This window comes from Polypterus senegalus, chromosome 2 (genome assembly GCF_016835505.1).
Source record: "Polypterus senegalus isolate Bchr_013 chromosome 2, ASM1683550v1, whole genome shotgun sequence".
NCBI lineage: Eukaryota > Metazoa > Chordata > Cladistia > Polypteriformes > Polypteridae > Polypterus > Polypterus senegalus.
This window is the reverse complement of record NC_053155.1, coordinates 304,895,310-304,913,787: the sequence shown is the minus strand read 5'-3', so window position 1 is coordinate 304,913,787 and position 18,478 is coordinate 304,895,310. Positions and strand designations below refer to the sequence as shown.

The following is an 18,478-nucleotide window of genomic DNA, read 5'->3' as shown; positions in this document are numbered from 1 at the left end:
GGCACAGCCTGCATGTTCTTGATGCCTTTAGAAATTGGGGTTCATAACTTTTCTTTTTATTCCTTGTCAGAATGAGTTCTCAGTTCATGTCATCCATCCTGACTTTTATTTATTTTTGTGTTTTTGTTTTTTTTTTTTTTGTCTATTCTGTTTCTATTTCCACCACATCATTATTCTGTCTCCAGCTCGCCCTGTTGGTAAGTAACCATCCTTAAAACCCATTTGTGCATGAGCTTCACGCAGTGCTTGAAATCAAGCTTCATTAATTATTATTCACCTTTTTACTAACAAGTGCACAGAAATATAGCAAAGTGAAATGCAGCCGCCTTAAAAACACCTCTGCTTTCAACTCTTGCAGAATTATTGTGTTTTATTTTTTATTTTTTTGTTGTTGTTTCATTTACTGCTCTGTTTACTGCTTACTGCAATCTGCTTCTGCTGTGTTACTAACCTGTTAATCGACTAAACCTGAATGCATCTGCACTGAGTTGCTAACACGGGTAAGCGCTTCAAGGATCAAACACAGGATCAAAGGTTATGTCTGACCTTTGTCTCCAATGTCTTCGTTTGCACTTCTGTTGGAATGCAAAGCCTTTTTCAGTTACCACTTGTCACCTTTGCTATATTGTATGTAGCTGTTAAAGCGCACTGCTATATCTGTCTGTCATCTGGGGCTTTCAAGAGAGTGTAAAGGAGATTCAAATCAAAGCTAAATCGAAAAATGTCAAGACTTTATCTGCACTATCCATTTCCTTTTAATGAAGAAGAAAAAAATGAACTATTAAGTTAACAAGCAGTTGAAGGTTAGGCCAGCATATTAATACCGATATTAGTTTTATTAATGCTGCCTTGGTAAAAGGATTTGGCCTAGTAAGCATCTTAGCTTATGCAAATATATATATATGTATATATGTGTATATATATATATATATATATATATATTGTGGCATCTGGCGTCCGCCCTGGTTATGTTGGGGGCCATGGTTAAAGGGCTTGGAAGCCCAGCCCTGTAGGGACCCGTGGCCACCGCCAGGTGGCGCCCAGCACCTGAACATCCCTGGAGACGACAGGGGACACCTGGATGGTTTCCGGGTACGCAGCTGGCACTTCCGCCACACTGGGGTGTGTTTACGGAGGAGTGCCGGGAAGCAGCTGGAGCCCATCCGGGTTCCTATTTAAGGGGCCAGCTCCCTTCAGTCGAGAACGGAAGTCGGGTGGAAGAGGCGGAGCTGGAGAGAGGACTGGAGGCAGCCAGGAGAGAGGCATTGAGACTGTGAGGCCTGGACATTGGGGGAAACGGTGCTGGAGGCACTGGGGTTTGTGGTGCACGTGACTTGTAAATATTGTAAATAAACAGTGTGTGGTGGAGCCAGCGATGTCCGTCTGTGTGTGTCCGGGTTCAAGTATATATATATATATAGGGTGACACAGAAAAACGGTAACTTTTGAAATGCATACTGTTGGCAGCACTGCGGAACAGGGACCTTGAGCTGTAAACAGTCTCGCCATTTAGTAATTTAGTAATCAATTGCAAGGCAATCAATGGCAACTATGCAAGAATTGTTTGGTAACCATGTGATCTCAAGATTCGGTGACATTCCCTGGCCCTCAAGATCACCGAATTTGTCCGTTTGTGATTTTTTCTTGTGGGGCTACCTTAAGAGTCGGGTCTACACGACTCGGCCAAGGACACTGAATGAACTGAAACAAAGAATTCAAGACAAAATTCGTGGTATCCTAGCTGAGATGTTGTAGCGATCAACAGCAAATTGGAAGAATGCATATACAGGAGGATGCCATCTACAGGACGTAATTTTCAGACATTGATAATTTGGATTACTGTCTCTTAAAAGGCAAGTTGTAGTGGTTCAATTGCTGTCAATAAAATTTTTTTGTTGGATTTCTTCTATTTTTATTGGGTTTTTCAAAAGTTCACGTTTTTCTGTGTCACCCTGTATATATATATATATATATATATATATATATATATACACACTACATATATAATATATATATACAGGGGGTCCTCGGGTTACGCCACAGTTCCGTTCCTACAACAGTGATGTAACCCGAATTTTGGTGTAAGTCGAAACACACCCTAAACTAAGTTACTTACCTATTCTAAAACATTTGCAAAATCATAATCTAGAACATAAAAACACAACTAAGCCACAGAAAAAGGAAAAGGACACAAATATACTGTACTGTACCCTGTACTGTAGTAACAGAAAAATGACAAAAAATGAGTGTAAAAAAAATTCCTTGCCTTGATTCCTTCTGATCTCTTTACAATGTCTAATTTCACTTCCATCGTGATGGCTTTCCTCTTCTTCGAAGCACTACCATCTGAAGACTCTGACTTTCATTTAGGAGCCATGATAAGGGCCACAAAGTCACCAAACAAAGCAATACAAACGGAACACTTCCTCCGTGTGCAACCAAACTAGTTCGCCAACTCCCTCACTCATACGCCGCGTTACTGCGTATTCTTCCTCTGCGCGCAACCAAACTAGTTCGCTCACATAGTCTGTAAGTACGACGCTAATGGCGTAAGCCAAAACACTCATTGTTGTAAATGTAAATTCGAAACGTCGTATGTAGAGACGTTGTAACCCAAGGACCCTCTGAATATAGTATATACTAAACTTACTGTACATATCTTTATATGTCTTTATATAACCTCTGGCCTGGCTATTTCTTACTTGTCTCCTACTCCAGGATATACATTTTTGTGTAGTTAATCATTATTTTGTACTTGAATTATTTCACCCTTTTTGTAGCAACATCACCATTGCTAGTTTGTCTGTTTTCTTGCACATTCTGCAGTTTTATGTTTTGCTTTACATAATTAATTAATTGGTTAGTTAAAACGTGATTCTTAAATTTACTTTGACTTTTCATTCATTGCAGACAATATAAATCCCAAGATATTTCATGTTTTGTCCTGTCAGGTTCACTTCATTCGTTAATGTACATCCATTCCCGCATTTCAGGCCTGCAACACACTCCACAAAATGTCGCCATTTCTTCTCACAACACTTAGCAGATGTTTTGGCACTGAGGATACCAAGTGATGAAGTGTTTCAGGTGCCATTTTGTCCTATTCTTCCTGCAAACACGTCTTAAGGTGTGTGACAGTATCGGGTTGTTTTTGTAGCATTTTTCGTTTCAAAATTCTTCACACATTCTCTACTGGGGACAGGTGAGGACAGCAGGCAGGCCAGTCCAGTACTTGGACCTTCTTCTTCCACAGCCATGCCTTTGTCATGTGTGCAGAATGTGGTTTTGCATTGTCTTGTTGAAAAATGCATGAACATCCCAAGAAAAGATGTCGTCCTGAAGGCAGCATTTGGTACTCTAAAATCTCAATGCACTTTCCTACATTACCTACATTAAATGGGCTTTGCGCACTGACATCCATGACAGGACTTTTGGACTTGCTACTGATAACAGTCTGGATGGTCCTTTATGTTTTTGGTTCCGATCACATGGTGTCCATTTCTTCCCAAAAAGATCTGGAATACTGATTTGTCTGACCCAATAGATAGATAGATAGATAGATACTTTATACCATGACAGACCCTGACTTTACTCCCGGGTGGACTTGCTACTGATAACAGTCTGTCTGTCATGGTCCTTTATGTTTTGGATGCAGTTCTTCATGATCACATGGTGTCCATTTCTTCCCAAAAAGATCTGGAATACTGATTTGTCTGACACCAATACACATTTCCACTGTGTGATGCCAGATGCCACCCAAGCTCGGAGAAGTCGATGCCGCTTCTGGACATGGTTAACCAAAGGCTCCCTTTTTGCACTGTAAACTTTGAAGTGGAATTTTGTGAAAGTAACTCCGTATTCTAGTGCTTGACAAAGGTTTGCCAAAGTAAACAGGCCTTGCCCATGTGATTCTATCAGCCATTGATGAGTGATGCTTCTTGATGCTGTGCCATCTGAGGGATCGGAGATCATAGGTGTTCACCTTAGGTTTACACCCTTGCCCTTTGTACACTGAAATTCCTCCAGATTCCTTGAATCGTTTCATGATATTATGAATTGTAGAGGAAGTAATATGCAAATCCCTTCCAATCTTTCCTTGAGGATCATTGATTTTAAACATTTCAATCATTTACTCATGCACTTGTTGAGAAATTGGAGATCCTCTGCCCATCTTTAATCCTCAAGGACTCTTCCTTGCATGGATACTGCTTTTGTACCACTGTTCGAAATCACATCGTTATTTAATTATCATACCTCATTGTACCCATCCTAACTTGTTTTGGAATGTCCCAGCATTCTCAGATTTGGGGTGGTAAATTTTAGCTTCTCTCTTGCCATAATTATGCAGCATTTAGTACAAGTTTCTCATGCTGACGAGGTGCCATGTGTTGGAATGGAAAACGTGATTTTTTTATCACTACTTGCATTACGAAATTAATTCCAATAGAAGGAGCATCGCAAATGTTAACAATGACTGCGCCCAACAGGGTATAACTTCAAGAACTGGCTCAAATTGTTTAGACTACATCGGAATCTACTCTGTTGTTAAATTAATTATAAAATTTGAAGATGTGCTCTTCAAAAGTCTAGATGGAAGTAGTTAGTAGGAAAAAGTGGAAGAACAAAATATTAAAAAATTAAAAACAGAAATCAAAGTACCTTTAATAGCATTTCATATATTTGCTCAATAAAATAGAAATTTAGAGGAAGTTCTTTAAACGTTATTTCCTAATCTCGATTAGCCTCTGACTTTTTTTTTTTTTTTTTTATTCCTCATCCCTGTTTTTCATTTGTTATAATAATAAGAGCTGGGATCAGGGAGTTTTGCGTCAGATTTAAGGGTTAATTAAAAGAAATACCAACCAGAAAAGAAGCAATAATAATAATGATAATAATAATACTACTAATAATAATAATAACATAGAAAATTGTCTGGGTCAAAACAGCCTAAGGTTTAATGCCCACTGTGTGATTGTCAGAAATTATTAGGGTGAAAGATCTTTGAAAATTAAACATTCAGTCTATCCTCAGAAAGGAGACAGTAATTGCTTTACCTCTCTGAATAAAATATGACCGAGAGAAAAAGAGCCTTCAGAAATGTATTTGTTTTAAAAATCCTCCAGCCCCTGGGCAGATGTGTTCCATCATGAATTAAATATCTTGTCTGATACACCATTTCCTCTGAGGTGAAGATGACTTTAATAAATCATTAAAGTCTCAAATCAAACGAGCTGCCATTTTTAGAACTTGAAGCTCGGCTGGGTAATTGTCATACTACATCCCATCAAAGGCAGGTAGGCACATTGTTTAAATATGCATTAATTCTGTGCTTGCTCAACTCATAGACAATCTCAGTAATTTAGTTCCTGCCGTGTACCCAGATTGCAATAAATGATGCAATGAAGCTAATAAACTCTCATTCATTTATGAGAAACGCATCTTCTGTTTACTTTACATATAGATCAGCTTTTGTTGGAGACAGATAGGAAACACTTGGAGGCCAACCATACAAGGCCTCTTCGTAATAGACATAAATGGACTAGCAAGAGTCAACAGTTCTTTCGATAAACTGCTCCTTACATATAAATGGACTGATCTTGTTCAGCAGACGCAGAAACACAAAGCCGAGCAGCTCAATACGATCAAAGATTTACTGCCAGGGGAGATCTGGAGGGGCTACGGCACTGATGCGTGACTATTTGGACAAATGGACATAGATGTCCTCTCACTTGGTGTAAATTAAAAAGCACAGAGGTAAACAGAAGCCGATCGCAAAACGTGAAAACATATCTGAGAGACTTTACATGGGGGATTTTTTCAGTTACCGTTCAACTCCTTCAGCATTTTAAAATATAATCCATGGACGGAGTGATCATGAATGGAGAACAAGGAGAATACACTAGTTACTTAATCATAGACCTGTGTTTACCATTTTAAAAAGCAGCATGGCTGAATGGCTAATGAACTGGGCTATAAACTAAAAGGCTGCCAGCTCAGTGCCAAGACTTGCTTCACAAGTGCCCATGAGTGAACTAAAATCTAAATAGCTAAGTGGCACAGCCCTGCCTGGATTAGTACCAGCTTCCCTTCCAATGAACTGCATAAGTGGGTTAAAAAAAATGTATACTGTACATGTGAATCAATGCCTGGACTGTTCCTGCTTAGCTCCAAAGACTTGGGATAAGTTCCATGTGCTTTATTGCTGTGTCTCCATGGGTTCATCCAGTGTAACCAGTTTCCTTACAAATTATACAAACGCACCAGTTAGGTTGACCTGACAACTCTAAACTCTGTTACCCGTGATGAGCCGGTGCCACATCCAGGGATGCCCTCTGCCATGATCTGATTACAACACATTTGATGAAAATTACAATTGATGGGTGCTTCAGCTGGGGTTGGTTCCTGACTTGTAACCCACTGCTGCAAGCTACACCGGACCCCCCATTAGTTAATGTGAGTTTGAATAAAAATATGTAGCAAATCTGAAGTTGTGAGCATTTGATTTAATGCATGAAAAAAAAATAAGCTAAGAAATCACGCTGCTAACTAAGATAGCTCAAAAAGCAAATTGTGTCACTTTAATTTAAAGTTAGAGAACCACTTTGAGTACCGATAATAAGCAGATTATTTGCCTCATTAGATGGCCAGCAGTAAGTGAATATCCAACCGAGTCAAGGCCAAATTAATTCCAAATTAATTAAAAATACATCACAGCCAACAAGTTTGTGAGAGTCTTCAGAATTACTTTAGTGCTTTGTGATCAGATCTGACATAGAAGTAGTCAGCTAATGGATTAGAAAGATTTTCTTTTGTGAAAAGTTAATAGCAATCAATCATAAATGTGACATCCAACTTATTTTTTAAACAGATCTAAAAGGCTAAACTAGGGAATTGCACAATTTTTATTTCTAGCTTTATAATCATTAAAAGTACCTGTTTTTTAAATTCATTATATTGATACCATCCATCTGTTAGGCAGTGTTAATAAGAATCGTGCCTGTTAGTGCATAGTGGGGCACACTCTGGACCCGCTGGAGGTCGTTGCAAAGGAGAGAATAAGAACAAAACTGAGTGCGATTATGAACAATGCTGCACATGGTCTGTGTGACACACCAACACCGAGGGCTTTGAGCCAATGAATCATTCAGAAGAAGTGGGTCGAGAAACACGAAGGGGCTCTAATATCAACAGTAAAACACATGTATAGTGTCTCACTGGGACTGTCAGAAGGTTTCTTCCTTTTTCAGTTTTCTTCCATTTTAGTCAGACCACAGAGTGTGTATGTGTTTATATATTTATTTAGCTGTCCATTTATGTATTTATTTATTTATAGAGCTTCTGTAAAAAGTCACATTTCCACATGAGGACAAATAAAGATCGATTTATCTATCTATCTATCTATCTATCTATCTATCTATCTATCTATCTATCTATCTATCTATCTATCTATCTATCTATCTATTATATAGTTCCTTTCATATCTATCTATCTATCTATCATATAGTTCCTTTCATATCTATCTATCTATCTATCTGTAGTGTCTTTACATCTATCTATCTATCTATCTATCTATCTATCTATCTATCTATCTATCTATTATATCTGTTTATATATAAAGATAGGTGAGAAACTCAGTCATCCGGGATCTATCAGTGTAGAGCCGCTGCTCCTCCGCTATCGATCTAGTCAGATGAGGTGGCTCTATCTGATCAGGATGCCTCCTGGACGCCTCCTATGGTGAGGTGTTCGGGCATCCAACCGGGAGGAGGCCCGGGAAGATCTATCTATCCTGGAGGGATGTGTCTCCCGGCTGGCCTTTCATATCTTGGGATCTATCTAAGAGCTGGAAGAAGTGGCCTTTCAGATCAATCTGGGTCTATCTGCTTAAGTTGCTGCCCCAAGGCCAAACCCCGGATAAGCGGAAGAGGATGGATGGATGTATATACTCCCTATCTATCTATCTATCTATCTTTCATATCTATCTATCTATCTATCTATCTATCTATCTATCTATCTATCTATCTATCTATCTATCTATCTATCTATCTATCTATCTATCTATCATGTGCTTCTCAAAACAGGTAGTTGTCACAATAAAGTATTTCTCATTAACTCCATCAGCTTATTAAAATGTTATTTTACCCCAGGAAATCTACCTCACTGTAGAGTTAGAACTCACTCGGCATACAAAGACAACAGCAAAAATGGACACCAAACCATGATCACCAGAAACACGATGTTAAATGTGTAACTGATTCACCAAGTAAATTTTCGAGAGCCATTTAGAGCACTGTAGTTACAGTTCATTGCAGTGTGATAGAAGTCCCATAAACTAAAAACATACCATCTTATTGTTCGTTTTTTATTTTCTTGATTGTTTCCACCACTCAACCAGACTCTGAGAGGACTGTTCACAGGAATCTTATATGGAGGAATATTTTAAACAAAATTAAATAAATAAGCAAATCAATAAAAGTACTATGAAATGTGACAATAAATGATTATTAGCAACATTAACTATAAGTATAAATGATAAAATGTCACAAAATATCATTTTTGCTGCTGATTTCTTTATGTATATATGTAATTATTTCTTCATTTATTTATTACAGTGACTCTTCATGCAGCATGAAAGACGCAGTAAGATGAAAACTGTCATTTTCCCTCCTCACAGTTGGCTGGGTGGGCTCTGGCTTGTCTTGATTTTGGATTGACATCAGTTTGCATCTGAAGTGTCTGCTGTAAATGTGGCATTTGACAATACAGCAAAGAAATGATAGTACTTACTAGAGCCCGCCCTCTCAACTTTGACGAGTGAAAGTGACAGTTTTCATTTCATTGCATATTTCATGTTGCATGCAGTGTCACTGTAATAAATAAATGACGAAATAATTACATAAATACATGAAGAAATACAGTACAGGCCAAAAGTTTGGACACACCTCCTCATTCAATGTGTTTTCTTTATTTTCATGACCATTTACATTGGTAGATTCTCACTGAAGGCATCAAAACTATGAATGAACACATGTGGAGTTATGTACTTAACAAAAAAAGGTGAAATAACTGAAAACATGTTTTATATTCTAGTTTCTTCAAAATAGCCACCCTTTGCTCTGATTACTGCTTTGCACACTCTTGGCATTCTCTCGATGAGCTTCAACAGGTAGTCACCTGAAATGGTTTTCACTTCACAGGTGTGCCTTATCAGGTTATTTAGTGGAATTTCTTGCTTTATCAATGGGGTTGGGACCAGCAGTTGTGTTGTGCAGAAGTCAGGTTAGTTGGACGCTCATTTATTTTTCAACAGGACAATGACCCCAAACACACCTCCAGGCTGTGTAAGGGCTATTTGACCAAGAAGGAGAGTGATGAAGTGCTGTAAATGGTCATGAAAATAAAGAAAACACATTGAATGAGGAGCTGTGTCCAAACTTTTGGCCTGTACTGTATATATTTCATGACACATTTATTCATTTATACCTACATGTTATGTTGTTGTTAATTATTTATTGTCACATTTACATTATTTTTATTTATATATATTTACATTTATTTGTGTATTTATATATTTAATTAAATTGTGTATTTTATGTTTCATGTGGTTTCAATTAAATAAATGAAGAATTAGGTACATAACTACATAAAGAAGTAAGCAACCCTAAAATATTTTTCATGACACATTTATTCATTTATACCTACATGTTATGTTGTTGTTAATTATTTATTGTCACATTTACATTATTTTTATTTATATATATATATTTACATTTATTTGTGTATTTATATATTTAAATAAATTGTGTATTTTATGTTGCATGTGGTTTCAATTAAATAAATGAAGAATTAGGTACATAACTACATAAAGAAGTAAGCAACCCTAAAATATTTTTCATGACACATTTAATCATATTGTACCCACTTTCCAGGCTGCTATTAATATCTATTTTAGAACAACCTAGATGAGAAGGGGCCATGCAGACCAACAAAGTCTGCCAGTCCTATCCACTTCATTCTTCCAAAATAAGACAAGTTGTGTTTATTGTCAGAATTCAAGGTACTTTTATGTTTTTATGGATTATTAATTTAATTTTGACTGAAATATTGCTCCATATTGTTCACACCTTTCCCTTGAACATGATGGTGAGCCAGGCTCGTAGTGAGATGCATGGGGTTTGATGCTTGGTGAAGAACTCTGATGATATTATTATTATTATTATTATTATTATTAATAATAATAATAATAATAATATATTATGTGCTACTTCCATACCTTGAAGCAGTTCATGAAGGACAAAGTACAGCAGCCATGATGATAAACTGATATAAGTGGCTTTAGAAATGAATGGGCTTATTATTTTATTATTATTACTAGTAGTACTTATAACACCAGCAGCATTATTGCACTTTATTATTATTATTATTAGTATTATTATATTACACATTTATATTTTAAAAGACATAATATTCTCAAACACACTTTTCATCTTGAGAATCTCATTTTTCATAAGGTTATGTTATGTTTTCCTGAAGAAAGAATTCAAATACTGGAGTGTTTCTTCAGAAAAAGACATCTGGAAGGTTTAGCTTTGTTTTGAATTAACTGAAATTCTTATATTTTTGTGTACTTTAGTCACTGGACTAAAGAAAGAACTTCAGTGGATTACATTGTGTTTTTACAAACATACTATTAATAATAACATTTCATTAATCTCAGTAAAATCTGGAATATTGTTTTACTTAAAGCAAACTGAAATTTAAATTAAATTACTGCTTCAGACAAAAATGTGATAGAGATTAAATCCACCAAGCCGCTCTCTTGTTTCTTTTTCCTCAGGTAAGTAGTTTAGCTCATGGCTAATATCTCTGCAGTGTATTGTTTATTAAAGAAATGCTTTTGGAGATTATTCATATTTCCTGTATTATTAGCTCAGTTCCCATCCCAGTGCCTGTCCGTCTGGAGTTTACATTTTCTCTCTTTGCTCTTGCTGGTGTTCTTAGCACACTCCGGGTTTGTGTTCTTATTCTAAAGATGTGCAGGTGGAGTTAACTGGTGTCTCTAAACTGGCCCAGTATGAGTGAGAGAGCGGGTACAAGGACTGGAATTTGAGTCCGGGGTGGCACCTACCTTGTGTTTGTTGTGCTGCTGTTTCATTATTTATTAATCATAAAGCATGTTTAGAAAATGAAAGGATGAATGAATTGGTAACTGGACTGTTTTATACCCTGACACCCTACCAGTCATTGGGACAGCATCCAGATCTGAAAACTAAGGAGAAAGTGAAATTGAATAAACTTATAAAGCACATGTATATCTTTTTAATTGTAGTCAAGCAAGCTCAAAAATATTAATATCATATGTACACTATAATTTCAGTTTTGAACGCACTCATATCAAATTGAATAAAAATGACATACAGTTCCTTAACCATCAAGATTTGCTGATCAAAGGTAGACCTTACCTTACCTTACCTTAAAACCTCTGGATTCTTTCTTTCCCAATGTGATTTCTTCAAGCAAATAACCACAAAATTCCTTCTGTTAACCCAACCTGGAGTTCTTTTTGTATTTCTGTTTGCCCAAGATGTAAAAAACTGTTATGGGGAATGGGGAAAGCCAGAGCTGCCAAAAAATAACACAAAGTATGTAATATTTAGTTGAATTAATTAATTAAATTAAAAAAATAAATAGATCACTCAAAAAAAATCTCCACAAAAATCCAAAAAAGCATTCACTTCAAAATAACAAAAAATAATAATAAAGACGTATTCAAAAGAAAACCAAATAAAAAACAAGTCTAAATCCGCTAAACCAAGAATCGAAACCTAACAGCAAGAGAGAGCCAAATCGGAAAGCAGTAAAATCGGAACAAAAAATCCTCTAGAAAATGAACAAACTTACAAAAAGAATGTAATGTGATGTCACTTCTTAGGATTATTGTCGGTATCGAAACTAAGCAGGACATATTTAACTGAGCTCAAAGGTGTCTTAAGAGGGAGACTGGGTAAGCAACAAAATGATCAGGCAAACAAAACGGGAAGGCAAAGCGAAAATCAGAGTCGTAGACAGATAAGAATATCTTAGCTGTTAGTTAAACAAATTTGAATTAAATGACCTCCTCTAATTTGTCAAATTTTGCATGTCTTTATGTAGGAGTTCAATATACCAGAACTGAACCTGACACTAGTACAGAGCTGTTTGAAAGATAACGATCGCTAGAATTGCTTTAGAGAAATTTATCCAACCGAAAGAAAAGGTATGATGTGACTGCCGCCATCATTACATGTCTCATGTCTTTTTTAAAAAATTCACCATTGTAAGTTTTTGTATACCCCTTGAAGTAATAGCATTGGGTCAGCCATCATACAACACCCCTGCAGCAGTTGCAGGTCAAGGGCTTTGTTCAAGGGCCCAGTATTGTAGGATCCCTCTTGGCAGCAACCTTCCTGATACCGGCGTAGATCCTTAATCTCAGAGCCCCCACTCCTATGATGTAAATGATGTGACAATCAAGGTCACAAGAGGAAACTTACCTCTGTTATTATTTTGGTTTCTATTTCTATTTTTTATGTCGTCTTCTCCATGAATTTCTGAGTTCTAATACTATGGGTTCTTGGGTTTCTCTGAATATGAACTGGAAATTCCTGTCACTTTTAGAGTTGCACAGGGTTTTAAACCATTTAATCCATCATTTTGTTTTTTCATGATCGCCACCATTTTGGGTTCCTGTTGTTAGTGCCACTTCATGCTTTGTTTGAGATGTGTCCTCGGAAGACAGTGAAGTGACGGAATAAAAGGTCATCCTGGATTTCCCTTCCTTATCCTAATTGTAGAATTAAAACCCATTTTCAAATTGCTCTTTTCAAATGCACCATTGGTTTTAAACTTCTTCTCTTGAAATTTTGACCAGTTTTATGTCTTTTATTTTGTTGCTCATGTTCATAATCTCCCGGTTTTACCCTTCTTCTGTATAATCAACTACCTCCTGGTTCAACTCTCAAACTCTGTCTGTGTGAAGACATAACGACCTCATCGAGTTAGCAAATAACGGAACTTTTCCAAAACAAGAAAATCTTTAGACTAGAATCCCCACTGTACGAAACCATAAAATGAGTCAAAATATACATATAAATGCCAAAACTTACCACAAGGAACCACAAAATAGTGCCGAAGAACACTGCTTAAAACCTAAAGTGTCTAAATCATCAGGTTCCTTAATTCAGTTAATCCCCAACTGAACACCAAGAGCCCTAAATAGGTAATTCTGAAGAAAGGAAATAGGTCAAAACCGTAAATATTAAAAAAAAAAAAATTAATTAAAATTACAGTAAACATAAATTACAAAAATAAAAATGGAAAGGATTAAAGGACAAAAACACGGTCCTTAAAGGGAAAGTCCACAGCTTGGTAAGTCGATGCATTCTGTGCTGGCAGTATCAGTGTTTGTTATAATGATAATTCCATGAACTACAGTAGCTCTCTGTTCCTTTACTGCAAAGCATACATTCTAATTCATAATGTAAAATTCCTCATTTTATTTATGTAAAGGTTCCCCATATCTAACAAAACATCTGCCGAGTCTGGGGAAAGATGAAAAAAAAAGGTATTGTCTAGCTAAACATGACACAGGTGACCTTAAGCAGGTTTTCATATCGCTCTTCGACAGTCATATAAATCAAATGTCAAAGTTATCATTTGGCACCAAAGATTTATTTTATGGGGTTAGATTTTTTTGTAGTAAATGACTGGGCTTTTTGTTGACCCGTGTATTTTTCAGCAAGGGGAATCAAGGCCAAGTAGGGGTCTTTGGTGTGCAATCAGGAGTTCCCTTGAAAGCGAAAACATTTCATTTTTTTGCTAGAGCACCATATAAACTACAGAGTATGGGAAATGAGTAAATGAATGTTGAAAAAATGAAACCAGACGTGGTTATACATCCCTATGACCCTGTTTTGGAATAAGTGGGTTCAGGAAATGAATGAATGGGTGGATGAATGATTGAACACACAGGGAGGTATTCATTATTATTAAGGACAATTCTATGCTGTGTATGGAAGAAACAGAGCTCCCTGGTCGATGCGACTTATGAATAGCAATCATATCAGTGACAGCACAATGATTTATATTAAATATACCATTCCTCGCAGTGCATTGGCTCAGAGCACTGCACAGCCCACCAAACTCAAGATCATCCACCAAAATGTAAATGCCTGTTAAACCCAGTCTTATACAGGAGCATAAAACAGTTTAATGGCAAAAGACATGAGTATCATAAGGCTCAAGACGGTATGAACTTTTATATCTGTGACAGATATGAAAGAAACATAAACACAGCATTATAATTAATTTCATTTCACAGTTCCAGGGATATACGTTCAGTTTCTAGTCTTCTCATGGTTAGTTTGCACGTTCCCTCCATGATACATAGGAGCAAGGGGAGGAAACCTGGAGGAAGTGGAGCAGGACAGGCAGAAGTGGAGGAAGCTTTATAACAGATGGGAACGCAACATCAAAGATGACGGAAGAGTGGCTAACTAACTAATGGTAGAGCACTTAGCTTCCTCCAACAAAACAAAGGCAAGCATGTCAGGGATACTACATTGCCTCTTCCATAATGAGTTAAAGTAAGCGAGTATTGCCCCATCCAGGGTTGGTCCTACCAGAATAGGCTCTGCTTCCCTGTGAACCTTTGAAAGAAAGAAAGACAAATTAAAGAATGCATTGATAGATGGACTTTTTATGTCCATATAAGTGTAAAAATGATTTTGTGGCCAAGATGTTCAACTGGTAACTACAGGATTGCTAGTTTAGTCCCCACCACTGACTTAGGAAACCTTACTTGAGTTAGAATGTTAGGACAATTTAGGTGTGTTAGACCAGGATGGAGCAATAGATAGATAGATAGATAGATAGATAGATAGATACTTTATTAATCCCAAGGGGAAATTCACATAATCCAGCAGCAGTATACTGATACAAAGAAACACTATTAAATTAAATAGTAATAAACATGAAAAAATGAAAAAAATAAAAATAAAATTAATGTTAGCATTTACTCCCCCGGGTGGAACTGAAGAGTCGCATAGTGTGGTGGAGGAATGATCTCCTCAGTCTGTCAGTGGAGCAGGACAGTGACAAAAGTCTGTCACTGAAGCTACTCCTCTGCCTGGAGATGACACTGTTCAGTGGATGCAGTGGATTATTCATTTGATCATTTCATCAACTGGAAGAAGGTATCAAGAGTGCTGTGTGATTACAGAATTAAGGCAAAAGTTAAAAGTCAGGTTTTTAAGAAAGGGGTATAAAGGCCAGCCCTGACACAGACAGACATAGAACACGGGTTCAAAGCACACAATAGTTTCTATTTTTCTTTTTCCTTGTGAGAAACGCCTTCCTCGTCCCCACAAGTCAACCACAGTTCACAAAACACAAGCCCACCTCTACACAGTACTCTTCTTCTTCTTCTTCTTCTTTTCTCTTTCTCCTTTCTCATCCAGGCAACCTTCATCTCCCTCCTCCCGAATGTTGCTCCCAGAGTAACAACTGCTGGCTCCTTTTATAACACTCACACACTGCGGCAGAAAACTCGCCCAAGATGACTCAGCAGCTGTTGCGGCACCCCCTGGCGGCGCCCTCGGATCCCAACAGGGCTGTAACCAAGTACAACCCCCATGAAGTCCTGCGGAAGTCCGAGGCACTGCTGCAACCCAGGGGGGCTGCCATCTAGCAGTCCGGGGAAGGTAACAGTAGAATGGCTCCCCCAGTCCTTCCAGCGTGGAGGGGTCCCGGCCATCTGCTACAGGGGTATAACCACTGGGCAGTTAAAGGAGCGCAGGAGAATATGTTAGATGTGGAAGAAATGAGAGTGTTGAGGTGGATGTGTGGAGTTACAAGAAATAAGACAACCAGAGGTACAGCAAAGTGGGAGAGATAGCTAAGAAAGAACAGGAAAGTAGGCTGAAGTGGTATGGAGATATCATGAAGACAGACAAAGAATATGTGGGCAAAAATGAGTGATGGGAATGGAAGTACAGGTGAAGAGAAAGCGAAGGAGGCCTAAGGGGAGGTGGATGGATAAAGTAAGAGAAAATCTGAAGGGAAAGGGTCTGACTGTAGAGGGAGCTGTTTGAAGAAGGTTGTACAGGGAGGCTATTACAGCAGGGTGGAGGCTGGTTAGGACCTCTACAGTCCGCTACAGAGACAATAAATGAAAGAAACGTTAGGACATAATAAGCAATGTATGGCTTGATGGTGCTGTGGGTAGTGCTGCTATCTCATTAATCCATTCTTCTGCAGTCCAGATATGAATTTGTATGATTTCCTGTGTTTGTATTTCTCCTTATACTCTGGTTTTCCTCCAAAGTTTGGGTGATTTGGGATTCTAAAACTTACCCTGAGTAAGTGAGCTGGTCCCCTGCATTTTTCCCAGGGCAACCAACATAGGTTGTGGCCCTCCATCACCCTAAAATGGATTAAATAGATTTTGAGAATCCTACATTTGTGATATACAGTATAGAACATACATGACAGGCCAGGCAGTGAGCTAGAGGTCTGATCTGAAGTCTAAATCCACATCTTCACCTACTGTACCACAGAATTAAACTTTCAAAAACAGTTTTGTTTAAAGGTGGCATTGTTGTTGGCACTGCTGTCTCAAAGATCCAAAATCTTGGTTTTGAGTCACGGCACAGAGATTGTCAATACAGAGACACTGCACATTCTGTCTGGATTTACAGCCGCGTCTTCCTGTCTTCCTCTAACAAACCAATGCTGTTCTTGGTTGGTTATTTGATTGCACCAAATCGGCCCAGTGTGGATGTGTGTGCCATGTGATGGAGCCCATCATTGTCTGTTTGGAGTTGCCACATTCTCCCTATGCAATCATGCGATGTTGCTGCACTTCCGACTACGCTAAATAAATATCCCTGCTTATTGTGTCCTTAATGCTTTTACTGTTGCACTGTGGTTTGAAAATAACATTTTTTTTAGAATTCACCTTAGCTACCTGTTAAAAAAATCTTAATTAAGAGACATCAACACACTGAACACAATATGCACTTCACTAATTTGATTTTATGTTATTTTAAATATGCAATCACTGAAAGAAACAAGCAACTTAGAGGGTGACAACACTTGTATAAAAATGCCTCAATTTTAATTTTAGTATAGCAAAAATATCTTGTGGTAGATATTTAACATAATCATTTAATTTACTTAAAATATCAGTGGTATACACCACTTCAGCCATCACATGAGAGAAGGTGCCATTTCCGTGAACAACCCAAATGTGAGATTATTTTACACTTTACACTAAGTACAGTTAATTCACGCCATAAAACGCTTTGATTTCAAACTAAAATAGCACTGCCTGGTATAAACAATAAAAATTAAAAATCATCGCTCAGCCATCATCTCTACTTACCCACACTAGGGTTTTAACCCGGGTCAATTGTGTGTGTGATTCCTGCCCTGTCCAAGGTGCCAAGGCTCCAGCTCCAGTGACCCCAAATTGGATTAAGTGGGGTTGCGAATGCTCTGTTGTGTTTGGAATGGTAACCTGTGTAAAACGAGAGAAAACAATTTTTAAACAAAGACGTGGAATGACACTGCAGCCAAGTTGTGATGGAGACAGTGGCCTTATCTGCCTCTTCATTATCTCCTCTTTAATCCCTGCCACACTGTACCATCCTCCGGTGTAGAAACAACACCGAACATGATATGATTAACCCCGGGGTCCCGCAGCCCCCTCGTGTAACACAGGTCTTCTTTCCACATTCCGCTCCTCCGTCTGATTTCCATATCATCCCACACGGTCTTCTTAGATGTCCATTAGCATAACAGAGCCGTGGCCTGACACTGATTGAAGCCGGCGCTTGCTGAATGCGGTATCAAAGCATAATTTGCCAGAAATCAAATCTAATTTACTGTTCATTTACATTCAGCAAACAGTGTTTCTCTTCTTTTCTAGACCGCAAACCGTCCCTGCTCTCTAATTGTTTTCCCACTGCTGACATCCTCGTCCACATTATCCTTTTATCTAGCATTCCAATGATCTGTGCACTCACTGCTAAAAATACAGCGGGACTGAAGGACTTGTGTGGGTATCATATTAGCGAATCATCAAGCGTGTTTGTGCCTGCTGTTTTCAATGAAGCAACCACTTCACTTTAAGTTTAAATGATGTGTTCTTATCAGACAATCTGCCTTGTTGTCAAAAAGACAGGACCTTGAATAGCTAACAATAAATGGATGTCAATTTGGAATATTTTTGAACGAGAGTTATGTGATTAAAATTGACTAGAGATGCTAGCTCACGACCTGTGTTCAGGCCCTGTCCACACGAACATGGATACATTTGAAAACTTATTTCCTTTGGCCTTCCACACATTTTTGACCACTGGGCACAAATCTTTTTCAAAACATTCTTCAAAGTGTTTAAATTTGAAAACAATGGGTCTCATCTCATAGAAGAAACTCT

At 37.9% G+C, this 18,478-nt stretch overlaps 1 protein-coding gene across 5 annotated transcripts in view; it reads left to right on the top strand.

Moving 5' to 3' along the window:
• robo2 (roundabout, axon guidance receptor, homolog 2 (Drosophila)) overlaps positions 1–18,478 on the top strand; it is a 748,943-nt gene that overhangs the window by 517,594 nt on the left and 212,871 nt on the right. For all 5 annotated transcript variants that reach the window (XM_039745871.1, XM_039745870.1, XM_039745867.1 and 2 more), the window contains exon 7: positions 186–197. In XM_039745871.1, the coding sequence (XP_039601805.1) occupies positions 186–197 (12 nt within the window). The remainder of the gene's footprint in view (positions 1–185; positions 198–18,478) is intronic.